The sequence below is a fragment of the Coffea eugenioides genome, chromosome 2, assembly GCF_003713205.1.
Source record: "Coffea eugenioides isolate CCC68of chromosome 2, Ceug_1.0, whole genome shotgun sequence".
In the NCBI taxonomy this organism is placed as follows: domain Eukaryota; kingdom Viridiplantae; phylum Streptophyta; class Magnoliopsida; order Gentianales; family Rubiaceae; genus Coffea; species Coffea eugenioides.
In genome coordinates this window covers 56,317,256-56,342,932 of record NC_040036.1, presented here as the reverse complement: position 1 = coordinate 56,342,932, position 25,677 = coordinate 56,317,256, and the positions used below count along the sequence as shown (strand labels likewise).

Here is a 25,677-nt window from a genome sequence, read left to right as displayed (position 1 = left end):
ATGATTCAGAAATCAAATGTCCGTTTAGTGCTCTCGTGAGCCAGTGAAATCATAGCACTTGAACACCCAACGCTCAAATAGATCATTTAACATTAACATTGAGAGGGAGCCCCTTTTTGAGCTCCAGATAAACATGAACATGAACCATAAACAAGGTGGAGACGTTGGTGTCCAGCACAAGACTTTCCCAGAACTCATTGAAGCCAAATCATGTCATGAATCCACATGCAAGCACGCATGATATGCAATCGAGTAAATAATGCAGGAAACGGTTCATAAATAACTTTAGAAATAGTTTGAGGTCACTCACCTCCATGGCTAAGAAATCATCCATCATATAACATTGCCTTACTCAAATCCGAGCCTTAGATCACAAACCCAATGCAAACAAGTTCTTTCAAAGTTCGGACAGCACTTCCCCTGAATTTCCTAACTTTTCCAGCCATCATGGCTTCATTATTTCCTCATTCCAACCCCAAAGGTACACACACAACAACAAGTTCATCCAATAGCCATTCAGCAAGCTCCAAGTAGTACTAGTACAAGTCAAGCAAGGGAAAAGTCCGGAAATGAAAGTTAAGCTCAAAACCAGAAAAACAGTTTTGGACGTCATTTTACGGTAATGGTACCAAAGGTGCTACGATTGTCGGATGAAGGTGTAAGACCCACCGTTTCGAAGCTAAGAGATAGGGATACAATGTTACAGAAGGTCACTCAACTCAGTTTCGAGTGTAACCAGGTCAAAAATGCAAGATACTATACCAGAATCACAAAAACAGATTCACAGAACGCATTCTAGCGGAAACATCATAACTCAGGCTCTCCAAGTCCAAATCCAGAAATTCCAAAACCAGCTGAAATCTAAGAAACAGGGTTACATTTCATCAGAAGACCTCAACAACCAATTCGAAGAAATTCCAGCCAAAACAACCAATTACAGGCGCAATTCTTGCATTCGGGTAAAACCAGAACAGCAATAGTAATTTCGACTTTTCTCATTCTACACTACTCCGATTGACCTGAAATTTTGTAGGCCCTCTAAAATGTCATTCCATACAACTTTCATGTTTTAAGCCAAGGCCAATTCGGCCTCTAACTAGGAGCTAAAAATTCGGGCAGAATGTTCCTTCACAAAACCTAATTTTCTGAAATTTCTTCCAAAACAGAAATTGGTTGCAATTAATCACTTTTCCACCTTCTAGAATCATTATATACCATTTCCAATCATCATAGATAGCCACACAATCATGCTTATATTAAAACAGAAAAATCCCCAAAAATAATAAAACTTCATCACTTCAACCACAAATCAAGAAATAATCCATAAAAGTGAATCTTATACCACCACCAATCATGAATTGAACATCATTAGAGGAAGGAGAGGGGTCCTTCACAACTCACCTTAGAAATACAAGAGATAGAGCAACTAGCCACCTTAGCTTTCCAAACAACTCCACAAAACACCTCAAGACCACTTAGAAAGAGATTTTATGGAATGATTTGGAGTTTTATTGGTTGGATTTGAAGATTGAGCAAGAAATTGAAGGAAGAAATTGATAGCTTTTCTTTCTTTTCCTTTGAGAGAGAGCCGGCTATGAAGCTTTAGAAATAAGGATGATTTTTGGCAATTTTTTGATTTATTTGGTAAAGTAGTGAATAGTGTAGTCAAAGTCCAAGACTTAATCTTATGGTGACACTTGTCACCTTTTGGTTCAAAACTTATCTTTTTGTCTCTCTAATACAAATATCTTAACACCTTGTACAATAATATCACTTAATACAAAATTCCAACAAGTTGTCAAAAATATAATGCATTTACCGCACAAGCGGGTCCCACGTTCAAAATACGCTCTTAATTTCTAAAAAACTTACCGATACTAGAAAAATCATTTTAAAACAATCTTTGCTCATAAACTTTATCTGGGAAATTTTTCTAATAAAGAAAATATAGAAAAGGCGGGCGATTAAATAAAATAAACCGTAGAAATTTCTTTCGGGGCGTCACAATAATAATCCATATTTTGTACTTATCTACGTGTATGAGTAGTATGATAACTTTCACACAAGTCACAAATCACATGATTAGAATTGAAAGTACTAACATTCCTCTATCATTCAAGCATATTTGTAACGGTATCCAATTGAACTTTTAATATTATAAAATTAATCTTGGCCATCTTCAAAAGACATATTTTCGACCATCCTTTAGTTTCCTCCATAGTTGCAGTTTTGACAATTGTAGTCCATTGTCGAACTTCTTTCTCTCAAGTTTTTATCAACTTTTGTTTACCGTCCTCTTTATAACCTAAAATTGCTTTCAGACAATCTCAAAAGCAAAATTAGTCAAGAAGAATAGTTTAAAAGACACAAACAAAACAAGATACTAAAAACAAAATTTGAAGACTCAAAAAAACACTAAAAATGACAAATAAGACACTAGACATGACAAATACAAGAAAAGCATGTAAAAATGTCTAAACTAATAAAGTCATTTTTAGCACCGATATTGAATCAAATCTTCCCCAACAACGGTGCCAAAAACTTGACGACGTTCTACCATGCACCAACTTTTAATAAAATCTAAATACCCCATTTTTTGCAAGTATATAGATCGTTTATCGAGTATAGAGATATTAGGTATCGATCCCACAGGAAAGATTGTCAATTACCAATTGTTTTTTAACTCCTTTGTTATTTAGACCATCACAAATGCAAGATATTAAATCTACACTACAAAGATGAAATAAAAGCAATAAAAATAACAATAGAAAACTCCTTGGGTTATGGAATTTCTCACTACTCTTGCGAGTGAAATTACCGGTTAATTGAATGTGATTATCTTAACTAGTTATGGCGTAATTTCCTAATGTATGTGAAACCTACTCTTGTAGTGAATCAACTATACTTGTAATTAAGTCATACCTACTCTCGTGGTTATGAAATTAATTACAAACCACTAAAGCCACTAAGGTGTACCTACTCCATGAAATTATATGGAACAAGCCACTAAAACCACAAAGGTGCAGCTCTACTCTCTTGAGTGTACTCCTTAGGTTTAGCACTTCTTTGTACTAGTGTCAACTCCCAATTCTCATTATAAATTTTACACCTTAAAATTATCACAATTAATGACTAGTTAATCATGATTAAACAAGCAAGAGTGCTAAATAAATTGCTCAAAATAATATCATCAAATAATCAATTAAACATCACTAACAAGATATAGAAAGTTCATCCATAACTCTAGGTATAAACCATGGCAATACATGATAAAATTCAAACTTATATTATAACTAAATATAAAATCAAATGCAAAAGAGAAAGTGATATGAGAGAGGCCACCCTTGTCACAGGAGCACCAACTCTCCATTTTTGCTCCTTAATTCTTCATCCAAGTCTAACTACAAGTACAAGATGGATAATCTACGGTAACTATACTATATTAATGAACTAAGAAAAACTAGCAAAAACTACATTTTGGTAGTGTCTCTAGCCTTTTAAAGTTATGAAAATATGTCTTCAAACCCCTATTTATGGAGCAATTCAAGCTCCAAATAAGTTGTTCAAGTTGAAGTAAAATATTTCTTGAGATTTCCAAAATATTTTTCTACAAGTCTCCATACTTTTCTTTACAGTTGCAACCAAAATTCTTGCTAGAATTGAGTTGTAAAAAGTTGTGAAAAATCAGAGCAAGTGGCTGTGCAAGTTGTACACACGTTTACAGAACGCGTGCCCTTAATTCGCACCCTTAAGGTCACATATTGTGGGTGCATATTGCCTCCCCTGTATTTTTTTTTGTATTTTTTTTGTTCCAACTAAAATGAGGAGATAAAATGTGGGTTCCCTAGCATATTGAGGTAGTGTTTCTTGCTCAGAAAATTGCATTTGTTCATTTTATCATATTCAAATCATTCTCGAATCACATCTAATGCTATTGCATGAATTCTTCTTAATCCAAAATGATCCTTAATCTCCAAATCCTATAAATGCAACAACTTTTGCACATTAAACTGCTCAAATGCAGACTATAAAATGAAGCTTGTAAAAATAGAGGCTTAAAGAGCAAATTTCATTCTTAAAAACCCTAAAATCACTCCAAAAATAATCAAATAAACACACTTAAAATATGCAAAATAAATAATTATCAATATATATATATATATATATATAAATAGGCAAACTCTCATAGCCGTGAGACTCTAGCTGATGTGATGAATCATACAACGAAACTAATAGGAAGGTACAGGAGGAAACAAAAACTTATTCAACGAATCTGATTTTTCTTGACTACAAACGTAGGACTTTAAGTCCTTAAATAGATAAATAAAACTAGATAACCTACTTCAATACTAATGTCTAAACACAACTAAACTATAGTTCCTAAATCAACTATGAAATCAATTTAAATCTAGTTACCAAATAAAAAATATAATTTTAAAACTAATAAAATTATAAATAGCTTTTTTTTTTCTCAACATTGATTACGTACAGTTGTATTTCTATTCATGTATATGTATATATGTATCCAGGTAGATGTATGTATGTATGTACACATACACATACACACACACACACACAAATATATATTCTTTTCCTATTTCATTTCTCACATTTCACCAAAATATTCCTTTTATCCCTCACTTTTAAAATGAAACAAATTCATCCTTGACATTTTAAAATTGAATTTATGACATCGCTAAACTCAACTTTTAATATAAATCAAGCCATCCAATAACCAATTATAAAATTCAGGGATGGAATTGATAGATCATTCGTCAACTCCATCACATTCACCTGATATTTATTGAGCCAGAAAAGGAAAAAAATATAAAAATTTAACATAAAAAGGCCACTTTTGTCTTGAAATAGTAGGGTTTCTTTTTTGGGTAAATATTTTCATGCATCGTTAATATATACGCTTGCGAGTTAGATGTATACCATACATACAAAGTTTGGTGTTTAAATTTAATTTGAAATAATATGGCAGGTATCTAGATTCGTCAGTATATACGATGACAGTGTAGGAAACATTAATCCTTCTTTTCTATATTGTTAGCTTTTAATTTTTCCTTTTCGGATTCATTAGATTTCACATAAATGTCAAGTTGAGTTAACCAAGTGATCTATCAATTATACCCTCAAAATTTGTAATTAGGTTGTTGGGTGATTGGATTAAGATTCAAAGTTAACTTCAAGGATGTAATAGCTTCACCTTTTAAATGTCAATGATGAATTTTCTTTGTTTAAAAAGTGAGGGAAAAAAAGAATTTTTTTGTGAAATGTAAGGGATGAAACTGGTCATTTTCTCATATATATATATATATATATATATTCACTCCTACCCATATTTTTCGTCGCTTTTCAATATCCCAACATTTTAGGAATAGTGAATTAGTTGTGATGTTAGTGCTTTTATTTTCAAACTTGCTGTAGAAAATTTAAAATTTCGAATTTAAATATAGAAAGACATATAAATAAAGACTCATGATTCTAAATATTCTAGTTTTGATGATTGATAAAATAAATGATGAAGCGGCTAGTGGCTTAGTTAGTTATATGATGGAAAACATTCAAAGGAACAAAAGTGCATCATTGAAAGAAAGGAAGAAAAATAAGAAAAATTGAGTTAGTACTGTAATGGATATTGTAGTGGTGGTTACTGTAGCGAACGGCCCGCTTTCTTAATAGCTATTTTTTTATCATTGGAAATAAGTTCATCTATAAAAGGTCAAAACTTTAACATTTTGCCACAAGAAATGAAGAAACATTGCTAAGAGTTTATAAGCCAATTTCTTTCTTCTATTCTTCAAAATCGCGAGTAAACTTGAGTATATTTCATTCTTGAGTTTCTATTGTAAAATTCACACTATTGAGGTTGCTAATGAGCTTTCATATTATATATATATATATATATATAACCTTATTTTTCGTCCCTTTTCGAGATTTCAACTTTTTAAAGATAGTGAATTGATTGTGATGTTAGTGTTTTTATTTTCAAACTTGCTCTGGAAAATTTAAAAATTTGAATTTAAATATAACATGCCATATAACTAAAGACTCATGGTTCTTAATATTCTAGTTTTGATGATTGACACAATAAATGATGAAATGGCTAGTGGTTTAAGTTAGTTACATAATAGAAAACATTCAAAGGATCAAAAGTGCATCGTTGAAAAAAGGAAGAAAATTGAATTAGTACTGTAATGGGTACTGTAGCCAACAGCCTGTTTTCTTAACAGCTATATATTTTTTCATTGGAAACAGGTAAAGGTCAAAAACTTCAGCTTTTAGCCATAAGAAATGAAGAAACATTGCTAAGAGTTTATAAGTCAATTTCTTTCATCTATTCTTCAAAATCAAGAATTTAAACTTGAATATATTTCATTCTTGAGTTTGTATTGTAAAATTCACACCATTGAGGGGCTGACAAGCTTTCATTTGTATCATCCACACTACTAGAGTGTTGGTTCTTGTTGTACCTCAAGTTATTTGGGTGTTTATGTGAGGTTTCTGATAGAAATGAAGTAAAACCTTAGAAAAGGTGATTCTCACTAATAATACATTGAGGTTACTCTAAGAAGGAGTAAAAATCCTTGTTCCAAGAGTTGATGAATTCAAGGAGGAAGGTTGATCCTCAAGTATATATGGGTTTGTCATTTCACCCGTTGAAAGGAGGACAAGAGTGGAGAAACACTATAACTTAAAAGAAACTCGGGAGTGGACACAGGGACCAAGGAGGGTGCCAAAAACATTATAAATTTCTTACGTTTGATTTCTCTTTCTCTACTCTCTCTTTATCTTAATTATTGTTCTAATTTGATTAATTTGATTTTTTCTTGTTATTTAATCTTATAGATTATCTGCAAATGTTCATCTTCTACTCCACTTAGATTAGGTTGCTCTAGGGCCAACAAGTTATATCAAACCTCAGTCTCATAGAAATTGAATTCAACTTGTTTAGGAGTAAAGATCATGACAACTAATAATGCTTTATTTTTGAAGGGCCAATCTATTATTAGACTATCTATATTTAGTGGCTCAAATTTTAATAGTTGGAAAAAAAAGAATGGAAATTGTCTTACAATCTATTGATATTGAACGTTGGTATTTTGTTGTTGATGGTGCTTATGAAACTAAAATAGTTAATGCTATGACAAGTTTGAGTAGATTAAAAACTAGGCAAGAATTAAATGAAAAGGATAGAATATATCTTTCTTTGAATGCTAAAGCTGGGAATGTGATATATAATGCTTTAGATACTAATGAACCGAGTAGGGTAAAAGGTTATAAATTGGCTATAGAAATTTGGAGTAAATTGAATAAAATACATGAGAGTAACCTAAATATCAAAGAACAAAAGAATCATTGATTGTTGCTAAATATGAATTTTTTAAATGAAATATCATGAAAATAAGAATAAAATGTATTATAAATTCAATGATATTACTAAAGATTTGGAAGGATTTGGTAAAGAATATTCCTTGGATGAAAATATAAAAAGATCTTGGGTACTTCAAACAATGATTAAGAAAGTAAAGTTACGGCTATTGAAGAAAGTTTAAGAATTTAAATAAATTGCTTATTGAACAATTGATATGTTTTCTAACATCGTAGGAGTTGAAACTCAATTTTAAGGTACCAAGTGAAGAAGAGGCAAAAGTAAAGAGACGCGTGACCCTCAAAGCCACTCAAAAGAAAAGTGATGATGAAAGAGTTAAATGGGTATAATCAAGTATTAGAAATCTTCAATTCATGTGGAATGATTGTAATTCTAATGGTGAGATAAAAGAGAAGGATGATCTGAGACAAATGGCTTTCACGGCTATTATTGGTGATAATAAGGTAAACTCCTTTTATGATTCATGCGATGACATAGATTATGATTATAACGATGAAACCTTTGTCTTACAAGTTTATGATGAATTGCAAAAAGCTCATGCTAAAAATGAAGAATTGAAATTGAAATTGACAAAGTTGTTAGAACAGAACAAGAAATTAGAATTGAAAATAATGATTTTATGAAAAGCAAGATTACTTTGGATTCCAAAGTAAATAAAATTGAGAAGCTAAGCAAGAAGTTAGATAAAAAGATAAAAGCTTATGATAAAATGAACAAGTTGCTATGAAAACAATAATTGATGACTTGAGTGCATGTCTTGAGAAATTCACTAAAAGAAAAGATAACCTAGAAAAGTTGTTGGATAATCAAACAATGGCAAATGATAAAAGTGGCATTGGATATGTACCAATGAATAATAATAGATATGGAAATTACATTATTAAAGCCACTTCCCCTAATACTCCTCATGTTATTGCAATTATTATTGTCAAAATAGACATTTTTCTTATAATTGTCATGTTAAAAGGGATGTACAAAATGGTTTTAAAGGTATATAGGTGATTAAGAAATCTATTAATATTCAAGGATCCAAAAAACTATGGGTACCAAATGCTATATCTTATAATTGATATAGGCGAAGAAGACGATAAGAGAATCCAAGCGAATCCTGGGTAATAAATTCTCAAGAAGCATATGCATGGCATGCTCATAAGATGCAAAGAGTGAATGGACATATTAATAAAGAAAGATCAAACACTTTATGAATGTAATACCATATCCTTACAACCGGTTAATTTATTATTGATGATATATGGCTTATTGGATGTATTGGTCTATACTAAAAATATGGGAAATTATTTCTTTAAAAAATTCAACACTTAGAAAATTTATATAAACATATAGGCTTTTTCTAAGGGGAGACATACTTGATCTTATTCACCTTATTTTGGGAGAACGGATAGGATATAGAAATTTTGTGCTAAAATAATATTAATCTTTATCAACATAAATTAATTAGTCTCATTTTTTAGCAAATGTACTTATTTTTTTCTTATATTCTAGTCATGCTGAAAAGAGGAATTCATTATGCATATTCTCAAGGGGAGTTTATTGCTTTACGTGTTTAGTTGTTTATCTTCTATTACATTTCATCATTTTATTTGTCACCATAAAAAAGGGGAATATTGACCTCATGATGCTTAATCTTCTAGTTTTCATTATTAATAAAACAAATGATGATGTAGCTAAAGGTTTAAATTAGTTATATGATGGAAAACAATCAAAGGAACAAAAGTACATCATTGGAAAAAAGAAAAAATCAAAAAATTGAATCAGTACTGTAGCAGTGGCACTATAGCTAAATGCCTAATTTTTTTAGCAGCCATTTTTTTTTTTACCATTGGGAGTAATTTTTTATCATCTATAAAAGGTCAAAACTTCAACTTTCAGTCACAAGAAATAAAGAAACATTGCTAAGAGTTTACAAGTGAATTTCTTTCATCTAATTTTCAAAATAAAAAATTTAAACTTGAATATTTTTAATTTTTGAGCTTCTATTATAAAATTGACACCATTGAGTGTGTTAGTGAAATTTTATTTGTGTCATCTACACTACTAGAATGTTAATTCTTGTTATACCTCAAGTTATCTGAGTGTTTATGTGAGGTTTTTCATTAATGAAAAGTAAAACATTGGAGAAGGTAATCCTCACTTGTAATATATTAAGAGTACTCTACGGAAGAGTAAAAAACCTTGGCTTAAAAGTTGGTGAAATCAAAGAGAAAGGTTAACCCTCAAATATATGTAGGTTTGTCTCCTCGCCTGTTGGAAGGAGGGCAATACTGGAGAAAATGAAGAGTCAGACTGACGATTTTTGAGTTTTCCAATGTTATTAGCGTGCGCTTCGCCCAATTACTGGTACGCAATGTTCTTCCAAATTTGTCTTTGTGCGAATGAGTGAACGCGTTCTCTAGTACCCAGAATGTGACGGATAAATCGATCGTAACAATAACGCGGTTGAAAAAGACCAAGGGCCGTTTGGGATTCAGTAGCTTATTGATGCACTTCTCTAATAGAACTTTTAATAAAAGTACTAATTAACTACTTAAATATTTTTAAATATATTGTTTAAAAATATAATTTAATAAATACTTATTATATTAAATAATGTGTAATTTAAAAATTTTTAAAAGTATTTATCTCTTTATTTGGTTCATAATATAGGATAAAATGATTAAATTTAATGTTTTATTTCAAAATCACAAAAGCTACTATAAAAGTATCAAATTTGAGGTTTTGCTAAAAATGCTTTTAACACTAAAAACTCTACTACTAATTTTATGGAATGATATTCATCAAATACTTTAAAAGTACTTTTAATACCTAAATGTGGTTTTTTTTTTTCTAAAAGTACTGCAACCCCAAATGGGGTCTAAGAAGTTGCGTTCAAGGTTCTAAACTTTTTTGTTTTGTTAATAGCATTTGTCTTTTAAGCCAGCAAGGATGCTCCAAAACGTTGCCTAGTCAAAGTAAAAAATTAGCAACTTGAGGACTTTTCTTTTATTTTTTCATTTTTTTCAAGCACCGGTAAGAGTACAACAATTTATGTGGCAGTGTAGAATTGATTGTGGTAATGTAGAATTGAACACAGTGAGACGAGTATTTCAATCCTATATCATCCTATAAACCAAATGAATTGTTAGATTCAAATCCAAAACACAAAACATGGTGGCGGATAATTAATACGTACTCAGAAGATAAATTTTTTTTTTAAACAATATGTACTCAGAAGATGTACACTTCAAATTGCATTACTTACATCAATTGATGTCCATTGGATCCTAAAATCAACTATTCACCTTCTTTGTCTAATCCTTTTTTTTTTTTTTTGTGGTTTCAGTGTCAATTAGGTAAACCATCAACGTACAACATATATATCTTCTAAACTACATACAGAAAATTCTTGTGTGGCCTCAATTTAAGTGGATTTGTCATACCACTGGTGGCTGCTAATGACCAATACATGAAAAAGTATCACGTAACTATTGATGCATATGCACCCATCATTGTCCAAGTTGTGCATTATTAGAAATTAGATTACTTCCTTGATATCATATCTTCTAGCATGGAAGCAAATTTGAGTTCCAAAAGACTGATTCTTGGAACCTGTTTCTTTCTTAAATTAAAGAAATGTATTAATTAATATGGCCTCCATGATAAGTACTAGGAAGAGGATGTCTATTAATTATCATCTCTATAAATTTGGATTATCTTGCCAACTAAGCACTTGTTTCTTTTAAGTGTCATTCATGGATGCAGCATAAACTGGATAACTAAGCAGTGGTCTTCCTAATTAATCATGTGATTTGACAATCACTATTTAAATATGTCAAACATTATTGAGTGATAAACTGTAGGATCAGATAAACCTTATGGCTCAAGTTTGTTTCTAACCTTCCAAATAACAAATTTAAAATCCCAAACACTAATTTAATTACTTATAATTATATCGTAAGGGAAAGGGAAAGAGAAAGAGACATTGCTTTGACACGATAAATATAGTGCAACATAAGTGAAAGCGTAATCACCCCCTACCTTACTCGTTTTAGCTTATTTTACGTGCATATTCCATAATAGTAGGAATGAAACACCTTATCTATGCGAAAATTTATAAATAAAAGATTGAAATTATAGGTAATTATACCTCTAAAAAACCTAAGAACGTGGTTGTTATTGGTAAATATGATTGTGGGAAATTTTTTTTTGGGATATGGTGATGTCATCTCACCTTCATTGTAGGGGTAAAATTACAAGTTGAAAATGTGGCCAAAAAAAATTTAACACCAAATTCCTTCTCTAACTTGATAAATGTAGCAAAAATATATAGTAAGCATAGAGTTATAAATTTAGTAAGTATAGAGATATAATTATATGCCGCAAGCAGGAATCTAATTATATAAGCTTTTATATATCTTTAAATATGTGAGCTTGTGTAAGATCTAATTAATTGAACGGTTGAAATACATCCACAAATAAATCAAGTTCACAATAACTACACGGTTGGAAAAAGTACACACTGAAAACAGTAGTAAATCAAATCCACAATTCAAATATTGTTACTAGATTAGTTCAAGAAAATGCAAATTTATATAGAAGACTTTCTAGAAACAATTTAAACAAGTGCAGCACTCATTGAACCAACCATTACAGTGGGAAAATCTTGGAGAAAGTTTCAAGCCAATTAATGTCATTGATGGTTGTCTCCCACTGGAGTTATTAGACCAGTTGAATTTCATACTGAAAATTCAAAACAGAGTTGAAAAATGTTTAATTTCACGATGAATGATAGCTTTTAACATAAGATATTTATAAGGTGTCAAATTTAGTTCAATATCCAACAATGATTTCTAGTTGGCACTACGCTTGATTTAATGAAGTTAGACTTCTGAGAGCAACCCAACTGAATTCACATCTAAAAAATCCTAGTTCAGCATTGATTTCTTGCATTATAAAGTTAGTTTTTAGGTTTTTTTTTTTTATTGGGCAATATAATTTTGGCGTTGGATAACTATCGGACCACGGATTTGGAAATGGGTTAGTTCCACTTTACACCCTTCATTTATATCCGAATCTCATTTTGAACCATACACCTCAAAACAAGATACTTTAGTCCCTAAAATATTAAATCTGTCATATTTAAGTAAAATCATTGACAAGAGTGGGATAAATTTTAAAATTAAATATATTTAATTTTATATTTTAGGAATTAAAGTGAAATAGATTTTATATTTTAGATGTTAAAGTGTGACAGTTTTTATAGTTTAGGGCGTAAATTCTCATTTCAAAGTTTATGAACCAAAGTGAGAATTCAGATATAGTTAAAAGGTGGAAGGTTAGCCACTTTGAAAATTGGTGGGAAAAATTTGTGCATGGAATTGCTTATAGAAATTACCTTTACACTTACGGATATTTTTTGGAGGAACAATACCTTATTTTCTTAAGGACCAATTTTAAAATTTTTTTACATTTTTGTAAAGGAAAAATATAAATTTTGGGATCTTTAAATTTTGAGATCTTGAGGGCTAAGTGGCTCCGCCACTGGCCTCAATGCATGACCTATACGACCTCCCTAAAAAGACCAATTCTCATAAGACCAAGTAAAACTATTAAGAAATGCTGTTCCTAGACTCTTGACCAAATTTTAGTCTCCATTTACTCACATCTAATTGGAGAGTATATAATGCATCCTGGCAGGTAAATTCTTTTGCAATTCTACGAATTTCTGCCGTATATCATTCAAAAAATTTATTTAGTCTAAAATAAAATGTCTGTAAACATACTTCCTTAAATTTCCAAAGTTTATGTTGCTCTTGAGTCTTGTACATATTAGTGCAAAAGAATTCTAGGCAAAGTGCAAAAACAAGTTTACCATTGATTATAGCACTTTTTGTCATGTAAAACTTGTGACATAAAAAAATGGTTAAAAAACGTGTTTAAATGACAATAAATATAAAATTTTAGACATAATGGTTTCCAAAAAAGAGCTACACGCATGCGATTATTTGTTCCATGGCTAGACTAATTTTCTCAAAGAATTCTTAGCCAAAATCTGGATAGTGCAAATCCTCATACACAACTACTTTTGATGTTTGTACTTGTAATTTCTTAAATAACTCATGAACGCTTGGCATAGTTTATCTCCATAGGCTTCAAAACAAATTTGGGGACTCTAAAATATGGTGTTGTATTTACATCTTGAAACCAAATTAATGAGACCAAATTTTCACGTAGTTTTGGCAGAAACCATCGAAGTACGATTCTTCTCACCTAATTGCTTTTAATGGTTTGTTTGGATTGAGTTTTATTTCCCCAAATTTATTTGCTTACATCATCATTACAATTTGCAATACACCTTTTTACCTTTCTAATTACCTTTTTATCTCACATACATCAAATCACAAAAAATGTTACAGTAAAAATATCTCTAATAATTCACAATCCAAACAGACCTACATGGATAAACAATTCAAGCCATGAAATTTTAAGCCACTCTATTTTAAAGGATTGTAAACATCAACCAGCTGTACATGCAAGGGATATCCAGCCATCACTTCCTCCTAACTCCCATCAATGTTAGAAAATTGGCACGGTTCCATATAAAGTTGAATTTCTATCGCGTCATTGCATTAGCTGTCTGGCCCCTACTAGAATACCTAAGCCAAGTCAACACAAATACCGTACAAAACACATGCAATTTATTTCAATTCAGCCCTCCACACACGCAAAAGTTTCAATTACGATGTCACTAATACACTTTCTTTAATTTCGCGCTCTAAATACCGATATTGTTCCATTCGAGGCTAAAGTAGGTTGAAGTTGCATTTAACTGGTATAATTTTTTGGATGTTGGTCCTCTTATCAGGGTAAAAATGGCAGCCTCTTATAGATTATGAGGATAGCAATTGGATAATTGTGGATGTTTGAGGAAACAATTAAATGGATTCACACTTTGAAGCATAATAATGGTGCAATCTTAATTTTCTAAAGACTGCTATTAGAACTTTGATGTTTGTAGACATGATTGGTAAAATTACATACTATTAGGGCCAAAATGCAATTTACCAAACCACTTACTCACGAAATGCTTGATTTCCCACCAACGCTCAACACCAATTGTTATTCGTACCATTGAAACTTCGCTTCCACCAGCTATATATAGTCTATGACCATTCATTACTTTAGCTCAGTTTTAATCACAAAACAAAACTTTTGACTTTACTATTGTATCGTGTGACCTCAAAGTTATCATCCATGGCTTATGCTCTTTCTGTTAAAGCTTCCCTAGTCCTCAGTTTCTTTGTAGTAGCTTTTGCTGGAAATTTTTACCAAGATTTTGATATCACGTTTGGTGATGGACGTGCACAAATACTTCAAAATGGGAAACTTCTCACTTTATCACTTGATAAAACTTCTGGCTCAGGATTTAGGTCTAAGAACCAATATCTATTCGGAAAGATTGACATCCAGATGAAGCTTGTGCCCGGAAATTCAGCTGGCACTGTCACTACATACTATGTAAGTTAATCTTTTTAATTCATATCTATACACATATACATAGATATTCTTGTTTTATATGATAAGTTATTAGTAAAAAGAACCTATTCATATAGAAAATTTTTAGCAAAGTAACTCAATCATTTGAAATTTCAATTACTAGCTTCTACTAATATTCTTAAAGTATGAGATTAATAGCCTTTGTGTGCTAATATTAATATACTCTAATACTCCAACAAAAAAAAAAAAAAAACCAACAACAAGTACATGTCACGTGCCATGCATGGTCAAAGTTAATGTCAGACTAGTTTACTTGTGAAGTCAGGATAGGGATGGTCATCATATATTATCCCAGCCCTCTTTAAATGTTGTGTGCTCTTCTTTGCTCATATTTTATCATCAGCTAAAGAAATTTTTGTGTCAATAATACAGTTATCTTCAATAGGGAGCAATCATGATGAGATTGACTTTGAGTTTCTTGGTAATTTAAGCGGAGAGCCTTATATTCTCCACACCAATGTATACACACAAGGAAAGGGAGGCAGAGAACAGCAATTTTATCTTTGGTTCGACCCCACCAAGGGCTTCCACACCTATACCATCCTATGGAACCCTCGAAGCATTATGTAAAGTCTCCTGTCTCATTCTCTCACATCCATTTTCAGAAGAGTTTTGGAAAAATATAAAAATGGATATGAAGCTTCATCAAAAAGATTTCTTGAATTATTCTCCAAATACATTTTTCAATTAATTTTATTTTTTTAAATACCATTTTATTCAAAAAGTTCTATGTTATTCCTGTTCCAAATATGATTCTAGAAAACGCAATCCAAATAGAAACGGTTTCAGAGAAAAAGGTACGTGTGACAAAAACTTTTTTTTTTGTTTTTATAGAAAATTTTCCTAGCATTTATGGAAAATCGCAAACTACTTGGAATGATTAGTACCATCAAACCAAAAATGTTTCAGAATGTCATGCATGGTTAAATTGAAGATACAACCAAAAGGTTACCGTTACTGTTTCGAATTCTTTAAAGAGTTTTTCTAATGAATGTCCATTGAACAATTCTTTATTGTATGTTTTCTTGTTTTTAGCTTTTCTGTCGATGGGACTCCAATAAGGCAATTCAAGAACTTGGAATCTAGTGGCATCCCGTACCCAAAAGACCAGCCAATGTGGATGTATTCTAGCTTGTGGGATGCAGAAGATTGGGCTACTAGAGGGGGTTTGGTGAAGACTGATTGGAGCCAAGCCCCATTCATAGCTTCCTATCAAAATTATAATGCTCAAGCTTGCATATGGTCTTCAGGTTCCTCTACTTCTTCTTGCAGCAATAGTAATTCATCTGCAAATTCCTGGCTAACTGAATCCTTGGACAGTTCTGGTTTGGAACGAATTAATTGGGTGCAAAAGAACTACATGATTTACAACTATTGCACAGACAAAAGCCGCTTTCCTCAAGGATTTCCTCACGAGTGCTCACTCTAGTCTGATTTTTGTTCTTTTTTGTTTTTTTTTTATTTGTAAACTTTGTTCTTGGAATTCCATATTGTGTAAAATTGATAATAAACGTCCCTGAAATGTTGTCATCCAGGAAAAAAACGAAAAAGAGAAAAAATTTATGTGGTTGCAAAAAATAGCTTGAAAAAGAAAAAGGCAAACAAGTTCAGTCATTTGGATTGCATTACATTATAATTTTCTATCTTGAAATATCATGGACAGAATGCGATCAAATAATGTATTTTCTTTCATTGTTTACTTCCGTATGGATTATCAAGAAACAATTAACTTTTTTTTTTGATAAAGAAACAATTAACTTAGTTATGGTGTTATTACTGCAAAAACTCTCGAAATGAATATAATAAAGTCACCTCGGATTTGGAAAAAATTCTTTGTTTCTTTCCTTTTTGTTTTTCTTTTTCTTTTTTAATATGTGGAAAAGGGGACGTAGAATCTTAATTTATCATGTCCTTCTCAAAAGATTCAAATCTTTCCCATTTTGTTTTAGCTACTCACTTGACATGTATGCATGATAGCAACATTTCAAAGCTCTCCAACAACTGGAAGAGTTTTGTTCTAGGAAACAACGTTCAATTAAAATATACGGTTCAGGTGTTTTTGTTACTTGTAAAAATAGTTTATGGGGAAAAAAAAGTTGTTCTGCTACAAGCTAACAAAAGGATTCCGTGTTCTGCACGGATAGATGCAACAAGAAACCCCAAAATATAATTAAACTAGAACAAAGAAAGATGTAAAGTTGAAGGTGTGCCATGACCTTGTTATTTTCAGCTTCTCAATTGAGGGAACATCAATAAGTCAATTCAAGAAATTGGAATCTAGTGGCAATGCTCATCTAGAAGGACCCTCCAATTTGGAAGATTTCTAGTTTGCGTGGTATGGATGATTGGGTTAGAATTGAAGAGATGGTCTAATTAAGATTTGATTGGATCCAAGCCCCATTTACAGCTTCTAATTTTTACCAGAATTTTGGCTCTGGCCCCTTATAGTTTTGAACTAGTTGCAATTTCGTTCTTTAAGTATCAGTTTTTACACATGGGCTGTTATCTTTTTACACGTAGAAGGTGTGCCATGACCTTGTTATTTTCAGCTTCTCAATTGAGGGAACATCAATAAGTCAATTCAAGAAATTGGAATCTAGTGGCAATGCTCATCTAGAAGGACCCTCCAATTTGGAAGATTTCTAGTTTGCGTGGTATGGATGATTGGGTTAGAATTGAAGAGATGGTCTAATTAAGATTTGATTGGATCCAAGCCCCATTTACAGCTTCTAATTTTTACCAGAATTTTGGCTCTGGCCCCTTATAGTTTTGAACTAGTTGCAATTTCGTTCTTTAAGTATCAGTTTTTACACATGGGCTGTTATCTTTTTACACGTAGAGGATAAGCCCCTTCAATATGTTAACTTCAATATTTGATCCCTTCCAAATCTAAATTGATGCTATTAAAATACAACCATCTATAGCTGATACATAAAAAAAGACCAAACTTTTTCATAGCCACTTAAAAACTTTTTTAATAATTTTAATCTATAGTATCCATGTTCTCTTTTTCTTCTAACCTTGTTCTTTTCCTTCTATTTAAACTTTTCTCCTTATTCCTCTTCATTTACTTTCATTTCCTTTTTCTCCCTTCTCTTATGCCATTTGCTGTGCTATTATTATTTGTATAATTAAAATAAAAATTTGATACTCTTTAATTAAATCTTTTTTTTTGTTGTAGTTTGTTCATCTGTTAGTTCTCACTAATATATAAATATATTCCAAACTCCATACCATAACAAAATATATTTTTCTTAGATTGAAAAGAACATTTAATCTAAAAAATAAATTATTAAAAATATGGGTAAATTACCTTTTACCCCTTGTAGTTTGGTGCTTTACTAGACAATCCCCCATGGTTTAAAAGCCTAAGGTAAAATACACTAAGTCCCCTTGTGGTTTGGGGTATAGTCATAAAGCCTCGTCATTGTTTAAAAACCCTCCAAAGAGCCTCTCGTAGTTTGGACTAATTTGGGTAACAAACGGAAATTATCCAATTTGACAAAAAATATATATATAATTCCTATATTAACTCTGGTTTCAAACTATACTAAAAGTTAGTTTAGGGTTTAATTAAGATTTCAAAAACTTTCTTGCTTCATTTAAGAAAAAAGCAAAATTTAGGAGTTCATTCAACAAATTCTAAAAAATTTTTGTCTTCTCCAACAGCGATGATGTTAAGATTTCAGACCCCATTGCCTTTCTTTTTGTTCTTTTTTCCCCTTTTTTCTGCTTTCATTTCCCTTCCATTTTCTTCTCCTTTTCTTCACTCTAGCCAATGTCACCTTGCCACTTCTGTTCACCACCATTGTCGCCGTCACTATGGTTGCCATGGTCACCAGCTTCATCGTCATCTTCAGCACCATTGGGTCTCAGATTTCATCTAAATTCATGAAATTTCATGCCTCTTCATGTGAAATTGGTGACAAATAATCATTACATGGCTCCTAAGGATTGTCCTAGTACCAATTTCATAACATTTTGGTGGTGATTTCATAAAACAAAGAGGGTTAAACCCATTTTTATTTTAACATCCTTTTACTACTTTTGGCCCACTTTTAGCCAAATCGGATACCAAAATTGAGATATGCGCAACAAATAGAGTTTGAGATAATATTTTGGTGAATTTTCAACAATAAATTGTAGTGACTAATGGTGGTGGTAGAAGCAGCGGTGGCACACCTCCATCTCTGCTGCTGATTTGCTACACTAGTAGGTGGAAGAGAAAGGGAAAATCAATAGAGAAGAAAAGAAGAAAAAAGAAAAGAAAATAAGAAAATAAGGTTAACAAAGGTTGGTGTTGACTTTGCTTCAGTTTTGCGTTTGCTTTTCTGCTCCAAATAGTTGAGGAGAAAGAAGAAAAAAGGACGAAGAAGGAAAAAAAGGCAAAAAAGAAGACCAGGAAAAAGAAAAGAAAAGAAAATATAAAATTGCCACAGTACCTTTGATATATTGTTATCACACTCACTTGTCAAGTGTGTGCAATTCACATCCTGTCAAATTGGATGATTTTCACTCATTCCCCAAATTAGTCCAAACTACAAGGGGGCTTTTTGGGCGTTTTCAAACAATGAGAAAGCTTTATGAATATAACCCAAACCACAGGAGGGCATAGTATATTTTACCCAAAAACCTATATATAACTCCTCATGATTTGACTTAAAGTGTCATCATTAGTTTTTTCATTAAAACTAACAGTCAATAGTAAAAAGTCAAAATCAAACTAAGAAATTGACAAATTCATCTTTTCACTACTTTTTTCTTTATATTTCTTTCTTTTTCTTTTGGAAGAGAAGAGATGATATTGAAAACTTATATTTTGTTGTACAAAATCTTAATTTTTTAGAAATAAAAAAGAGATGGAAGGCAAATAAAAAGTAAATAATAGTGACACTTAGTTATTGAAAGGGTAAGTTTATCAATTTATTAGTTTGACTTTGACTTTTTACTATTGACCATTAATTTTAACGCAAACACTAGCAGTGACACTTTAACCTATACCATGAGAGGGGTTATATATAGGTTTTTAACATAGTTATTAAAACCAACCTGGGCATCACCCCGACAAGAGGACCGGGTTGGGTGGTCAGTGGTTCAACTGATGGATCACGGTTGAACCGTTAGGTCATACTATATAATAAAAAAATATATAATATAAATAAATCAACATATAAATTATAATATAAGTACAGAAATTCTTAAATGTTAACAAGTCATAATCTATTTATGTTTTATAGTTTATACACATAAGTCATACCCCTATGTATTTCTTAGTTCATGAATTCATATTGATATTATATACAAACATAAATGATAAATCTAAGTGTCAAAGAGAGAAATAAACCTTAATTTCTAACTCTCTTTTCAATTTTTCTCATCTAATTGTCAAAAAGACGATAATGCCTATGTTGGTGTGGCTGGTCAAATTAAAAAATTGGATAAAAAATAATTTCAAAAAAATTTCCAAAACCTATTGGGATCATCAAAAACCGTCCGGATCAAACGGTTTAAAATGAGTCATCTACAACTCTGGTCCAAATACTGAACCGGGCCGGTTCCATGGCTGGTTCATTGGTTTGACCGGTTCAACCACCGGGTCGGGTCGGGTTTTATAACTATGGTTTTTAAACCATAAGGGGTTAAGTGGTAAAACATCAAATCACAAGGGGGTAAAACGTAATTTACCCTTAAACACATATAAACTAAATAGAGCTCATAATTAATCATATAATAATTAAAAAATAACAAATATATGTATCAATGGTTATTTTTATCTACTCTTGTATTTGCTATTAATAATTGATTGATCCTTATATTTTAATCATCTATTAATCTATTTGTTTTTATTTTTAATGATTGATTAACTGTAAGCTCTAGAATTTGTTTATGTGCACTTAAGTAACTTAGTTACTCAATTAAATATGCATAGCAAAGCAAGAAACATCTGTTGGAATGCCAGGTTTTATACTATTAGGTCAACCAATCAAATTTTGATATGGCAGCATCACTAGTAACGCAGAACGTGAAGTGTTTGCAAATTGCCTACTACATGGAGAGTTGATTGCTTGAAGGCCTTGGGGAGTGAGGATTGAAAGACGCTCAAATTTTCTCATGTGCAAGTGCATAGGTTGTATATGATTATAAGGAGGATTCAAGTGTCGATTCACAGGGAGGATTAACTAATTATCAATATTTATCGAGTTCTCCTCTATTTAGACTATCACAAATGCAAGTAAATAAAATTACGTTATGAACATATAATAAAAGATAATGAAAATGATAAGCTAAAGTTTCTAGGATTTAGATTTTCCTCCCTATCTTTGTTAGTGAAACGACCTGGTTAATTGAGTTTTATTTCTTTCTAAGTAATGACGTAATTTCTTAATGTGTATGATATTCATTTTTTTCCAGTGTGCACACTATATCTATAACCAATTCATACCTATTTTTGTGATTATAAATTAGTTACAAGTTCATTAAATTTTGTAAAAATTACTTGATTGAAATCACAAAGGTATGCCTCTACTTCCATAAATCTACAACCTAGGTTTAGTACTTTTGCAAATTAGTATTAAATTCCAACTTTCATTGATTATTCAGCAGCTTAGATTATCACAATTAATGACTAGTTAATTGTAATTGAGAAAACCAAAAATACTAAATAACTTGTGCAAAATATAACATCAATTAACCAAGCAAATACCAAATAACAAAGTATAGAAGGGTCGTCCAAATTCTAGGAATAAAACTTACCAAAACATGATGAAATGAAAGAAAACTATTAGAAAATTGTTTAAAATTCTAGAATTTTTTTGTACTTTACTTTTAAAATAATAACTTTACGTCTCATAAAAATTAAGTTGATAAAATTTAATTTCAACCTAGATTTTCAACCACTTTTTATCCTGAATTCGTTACGTAACTCACAAATGGCTGCTTTTGACGAGTGCGGGGTATGCATAAAACAATTAAACTATGAGGATTTGAAAATTTGCTTATATTTTCTTATAAGTCTCTTTTATTTTGAATAAGTTAATGTATAATTTCTTTAATACTAATTACTTCCCTTAATAGATGCAATAAATAATAGAGTCGAGAGTTTTACTTTTACTTTTTGAGACGGCCCCGCCTCCCCCTAGTGCGAACCCAAAGGTTTGGTGGACCGCCTGCCCAATTCTCGTCAGGACTCACGCACTCACTCGAACCGAATCAAGATTTTCAAGCCAACAATTTTTTAAAACCAAGAAAGTACTTGAATAACAACAGTCACAATCCTTAGGTAATAACGTAAACTATTACAACCACAATATTTGAAATACAAATGAAATTTACACTTTCAAATGTCCAAAAATCGCTCAGGGAATTACACTAGCTCTACACAAAAGCTGGCTAGTCTAGCACCTCTAATTTTTCCTTTCAAATTCCTGTTATGGAATAACAAACTAAAAGGAATGAACGGACGCTCAGTGAGGCCAAGAAATCAAGCAAGCAAGTAAAGTAAGTACCATAATTCAACTTGAGTAGCACATGTACAGAATAACAACAATATTTTCACGTAAAATCACAAAAGGACTAAAACACGTTCATTAAGAGGATACAGGAGTTCTCAGGAGCTAATCCGCAAGCTTGCTGTTAATCTCAGTCTGTAGCTTTTGATGATTACAAAACAAATGGATGTTACTAATGATCTCTCAGTAGACCTTTTCAGAAATGGAGCAAAACAGGTTCAAAAATTAAGCACAAAGGATGCTGAAGCTGCTGTCGACGCACAAGAAGACTGGATCAGACGTCCGACAACCATTGCGCAACTTCGGACGCATGAAGAAATCCACCCTCGGACGTCCGACGATATTAAGTCATTCCTTCTAAACTCACTGACTTCGATCGGACGCACATCATCAGAGCACCGACGTCCGACAAATATTGCGACATTCGGACGTAAAACTTTGGAGGCATCGATATCCGAAAGAATTGAAGAAGAATTCTCAGTTTCATTTCCTACTTTCGGACGCATACACTGAAGGCACCGGACATCCGAAACAATTCAAGAAAATTTCTTGAGCTCACTGCCCACGTTCGGACGCAAGAAATTAGTCTACCGGACATTCGACACTGACAACGGCTAGTTGACTCTTCAACTGCCTTCTACCGTTGGGAGCATTAATTGAAGAACTTTTTGGTCTTATATAAATAGAACAAAGTTAACTATTTCAAAATAATTTTACACATTGAGACTACATCAGATCAAGAGTGATTTTAGTAGGAAAATAATCTTCAAAGAAGATTTGTAATTTAGTTGTGTAAATTTTGATAAACTTTTCTAGTGTGATTCAATTATTTCAATAGTGTAACTTTGTGAGGGTTATCCGAGTGATAGTAAAACTTCCTTGCTTGACCAAGTGTGGCTTGGGGGAAGGAGGAAGTGATCCTTCTTTGTACACAACGATTGGTTGCAAGTTGATCAACTTGAAGAAGTTTGCTCACTAAAGTGATATTCAAACTCAAGAGAAGTTTGGTACTTGGTTCGATATTCTTTCTCTTTTACTTACTGTCTTGCTATATAAATGTTATCTTCTTCTACTCACAAGTACTTGTGCTTTCTTATTAATTGCTCCATTGTGTGGTTTTTTAGAAAAAGAGGGCAAGTACTCAAAAAGTGACTCAAATCTTGGCAGTTTTTAAAACTACCTAATTCACCCCCTCTTAGATTATTTTCGATCCTTACAATTGGTATCAGACCTTGGTCTCCTAGAGATTAAGCTCAATCGATTTTGGAGGAAAAATGATAACTAACAATGCCATGTTCTTTAAAGGACAATCCGTCACTAGACCCCCAATGTTGAATAGATCAAATTATGTGAGTTGGATGGAAAGAATGATTATTTTATTATAATCTATTGATATCGAGTTGTGTTTATTGTCAATGAAGGTCCTATGATACCTCTATAGTTGATGAAGTCACTCATAGACCAAGAAAAAACAAGAAATGAATTGACTAGTGATGATAGAACCCACCTCACTTTGAATGCCAAGACTATGAATGTGTCATACAGTACTCTAGATTTAAATGAGTCTATTAGAGTCAAAAGCTGTAGATCTGCAAAAGAGATTTGGGATAAATTTAAAGAAATCCATGAAGGGAGTGGAAATGTAAGAGAACAAAAGAAATCAATACTAGTTACTAAGTATGAATCTTTTAAGATAGAACCTCATGAAAACATTGATAAGATGTATTGTAGATTCAATGATCTCATTAAGGACTTAGAAGTGCTGGAAAAGGAATATTCTCTACGCGAGAAAAACAGGAAAATTCTGAATGCTTTATCCAAGGATTGGGAGAGTAAATTAACTGCCATTGAAGAAGCTAGAGATCTAAATTCCATGCCTATTGAATCACTTATTAATTCTCTAATCTCTTATGAGTTGAAACTCAAGTCCAAGGTGCAAGAGGAAGAAGATGCAAAGGTGAGAAAGAGTATTGCTCTAAAAGCCTCGCAAGATGAAGATGACTCAGCTTCCTTGGATGAAGAAGATATGGAAGTTGATGACAGTGATATTGCACTCATCACAAGAAGGTTCAAAAGAATTCTCAACAAAAGAAGATTCAGAAAATGAGGACCTAGCAATCCATTCTCAAATCAGTTCAACAATTCAAAAAACAAAGGGACGCAAGAGTTCAATAAAAAGCAAACTGACAAATGCTTTGAGTGCGGCTAACCTGGATATTATGTGAGCGAGTGTCCAATGAAGAAAAAGAAGGAAGGAAAAATTGAACGAAAACCAAAGTTTAACAACTTTCAGATCACTTGGAATGACTGCAACTCAGAAGGTGAAGTCGAAGAAGAAGAGGAATCTGCCCAAATGACTTTCATGGCCATTGGTGATGATGAGGTAACTACTTGTAACTCTCAACTTGACAGTGATGATGAATCTGATGATGATATTAATTCATTTATGGAAAGACTGCATAATAACTTGAAAGAATCCTATGCTGAAAACAAGGAACTAAAAAAAAGATCAATTTTCTGATTCAAGACAATGCAAACCTTTTTTGACAAAACAAGAGTCTGAAAAATGAAAATGAAAACCTGAAAAGGATTGGAAATGATTTACATGCTGAATTTGATAGAAAAATAAACTTCTGTGACATGTTAAAAAATGAACAAGGGAGTTTGAAAAGAAGAATGGATGATCTTAATCAATTGCTTCAACATAAGAAACAAAACTGTTTTCAAAGGAATGATACAAAACCTCATTTTGACATTCATGAGAAAAGGTTGAATTCTAGTGCAAATCAGATTTTACCATTTATAAGAGAAGGCAAATCAGATTTGTTAAAGCTGTCCATGCGAGTAATTCACTGACTATGTGCAGCTTTTGTTATCAAATTGGTCACATGAAAAGTAATTGTTATATAAGGAAAAATATGAGAAATGACATGAAATGCATGTGGATAGTTAGACATAATGCTAACTCTCAAGGACCTAAAAAGTAAAGGGTACCAAATATTATCTTATGAACTCTTGTGTAGGTGAACTTGGTTGAATATTATTAAGGAATCAAAATGGTTCATAGATAGTAGATGCTCAAGGCATATGACTGGTGATCCATCACAATTTATTAAGCTCAAACCGAAATCAAGTGGAAAAGTAACATTTGGAGATGACAACAAAGCTAAAACAATTGGAGTGGAAGATGTTGGTAAGAATGGTCAAACTTTTGTT

At 31.9% G+C, this 25,677-nt stretch overlaps 1 protein-coding gene across 1 annotated transcript; it reads left to right on the top strand.

Moving 5' to 3' along the window:
* The first annotated feature begins 14,634 nt into the window (after positions 1-14,634).
* On the top strand, positions 14,635-16,525 carry LOC113762936 (probable xyloglucan endotransglucosylase/hydrolase protein 23). Its single transcript, XM_027306582.1, has 3 exons — positions 14,635-14,914; positions 15,326-15,519; positions 15,989-16,525. The coding sequence occupies exons 1-3, from the start codon at positions 14,651-14,653 to the stop codon at positions 16,380-16,382; spliced, it is 852 nt and encodes a 283-aa protein (XP_027162383.1). The 5' UTR covers positions 14,635-14,650; the 3' UTR covers positions 16,383-16,525.
* Positions 16,526-25,677: the final 9,152 nt, after the last annotated feature.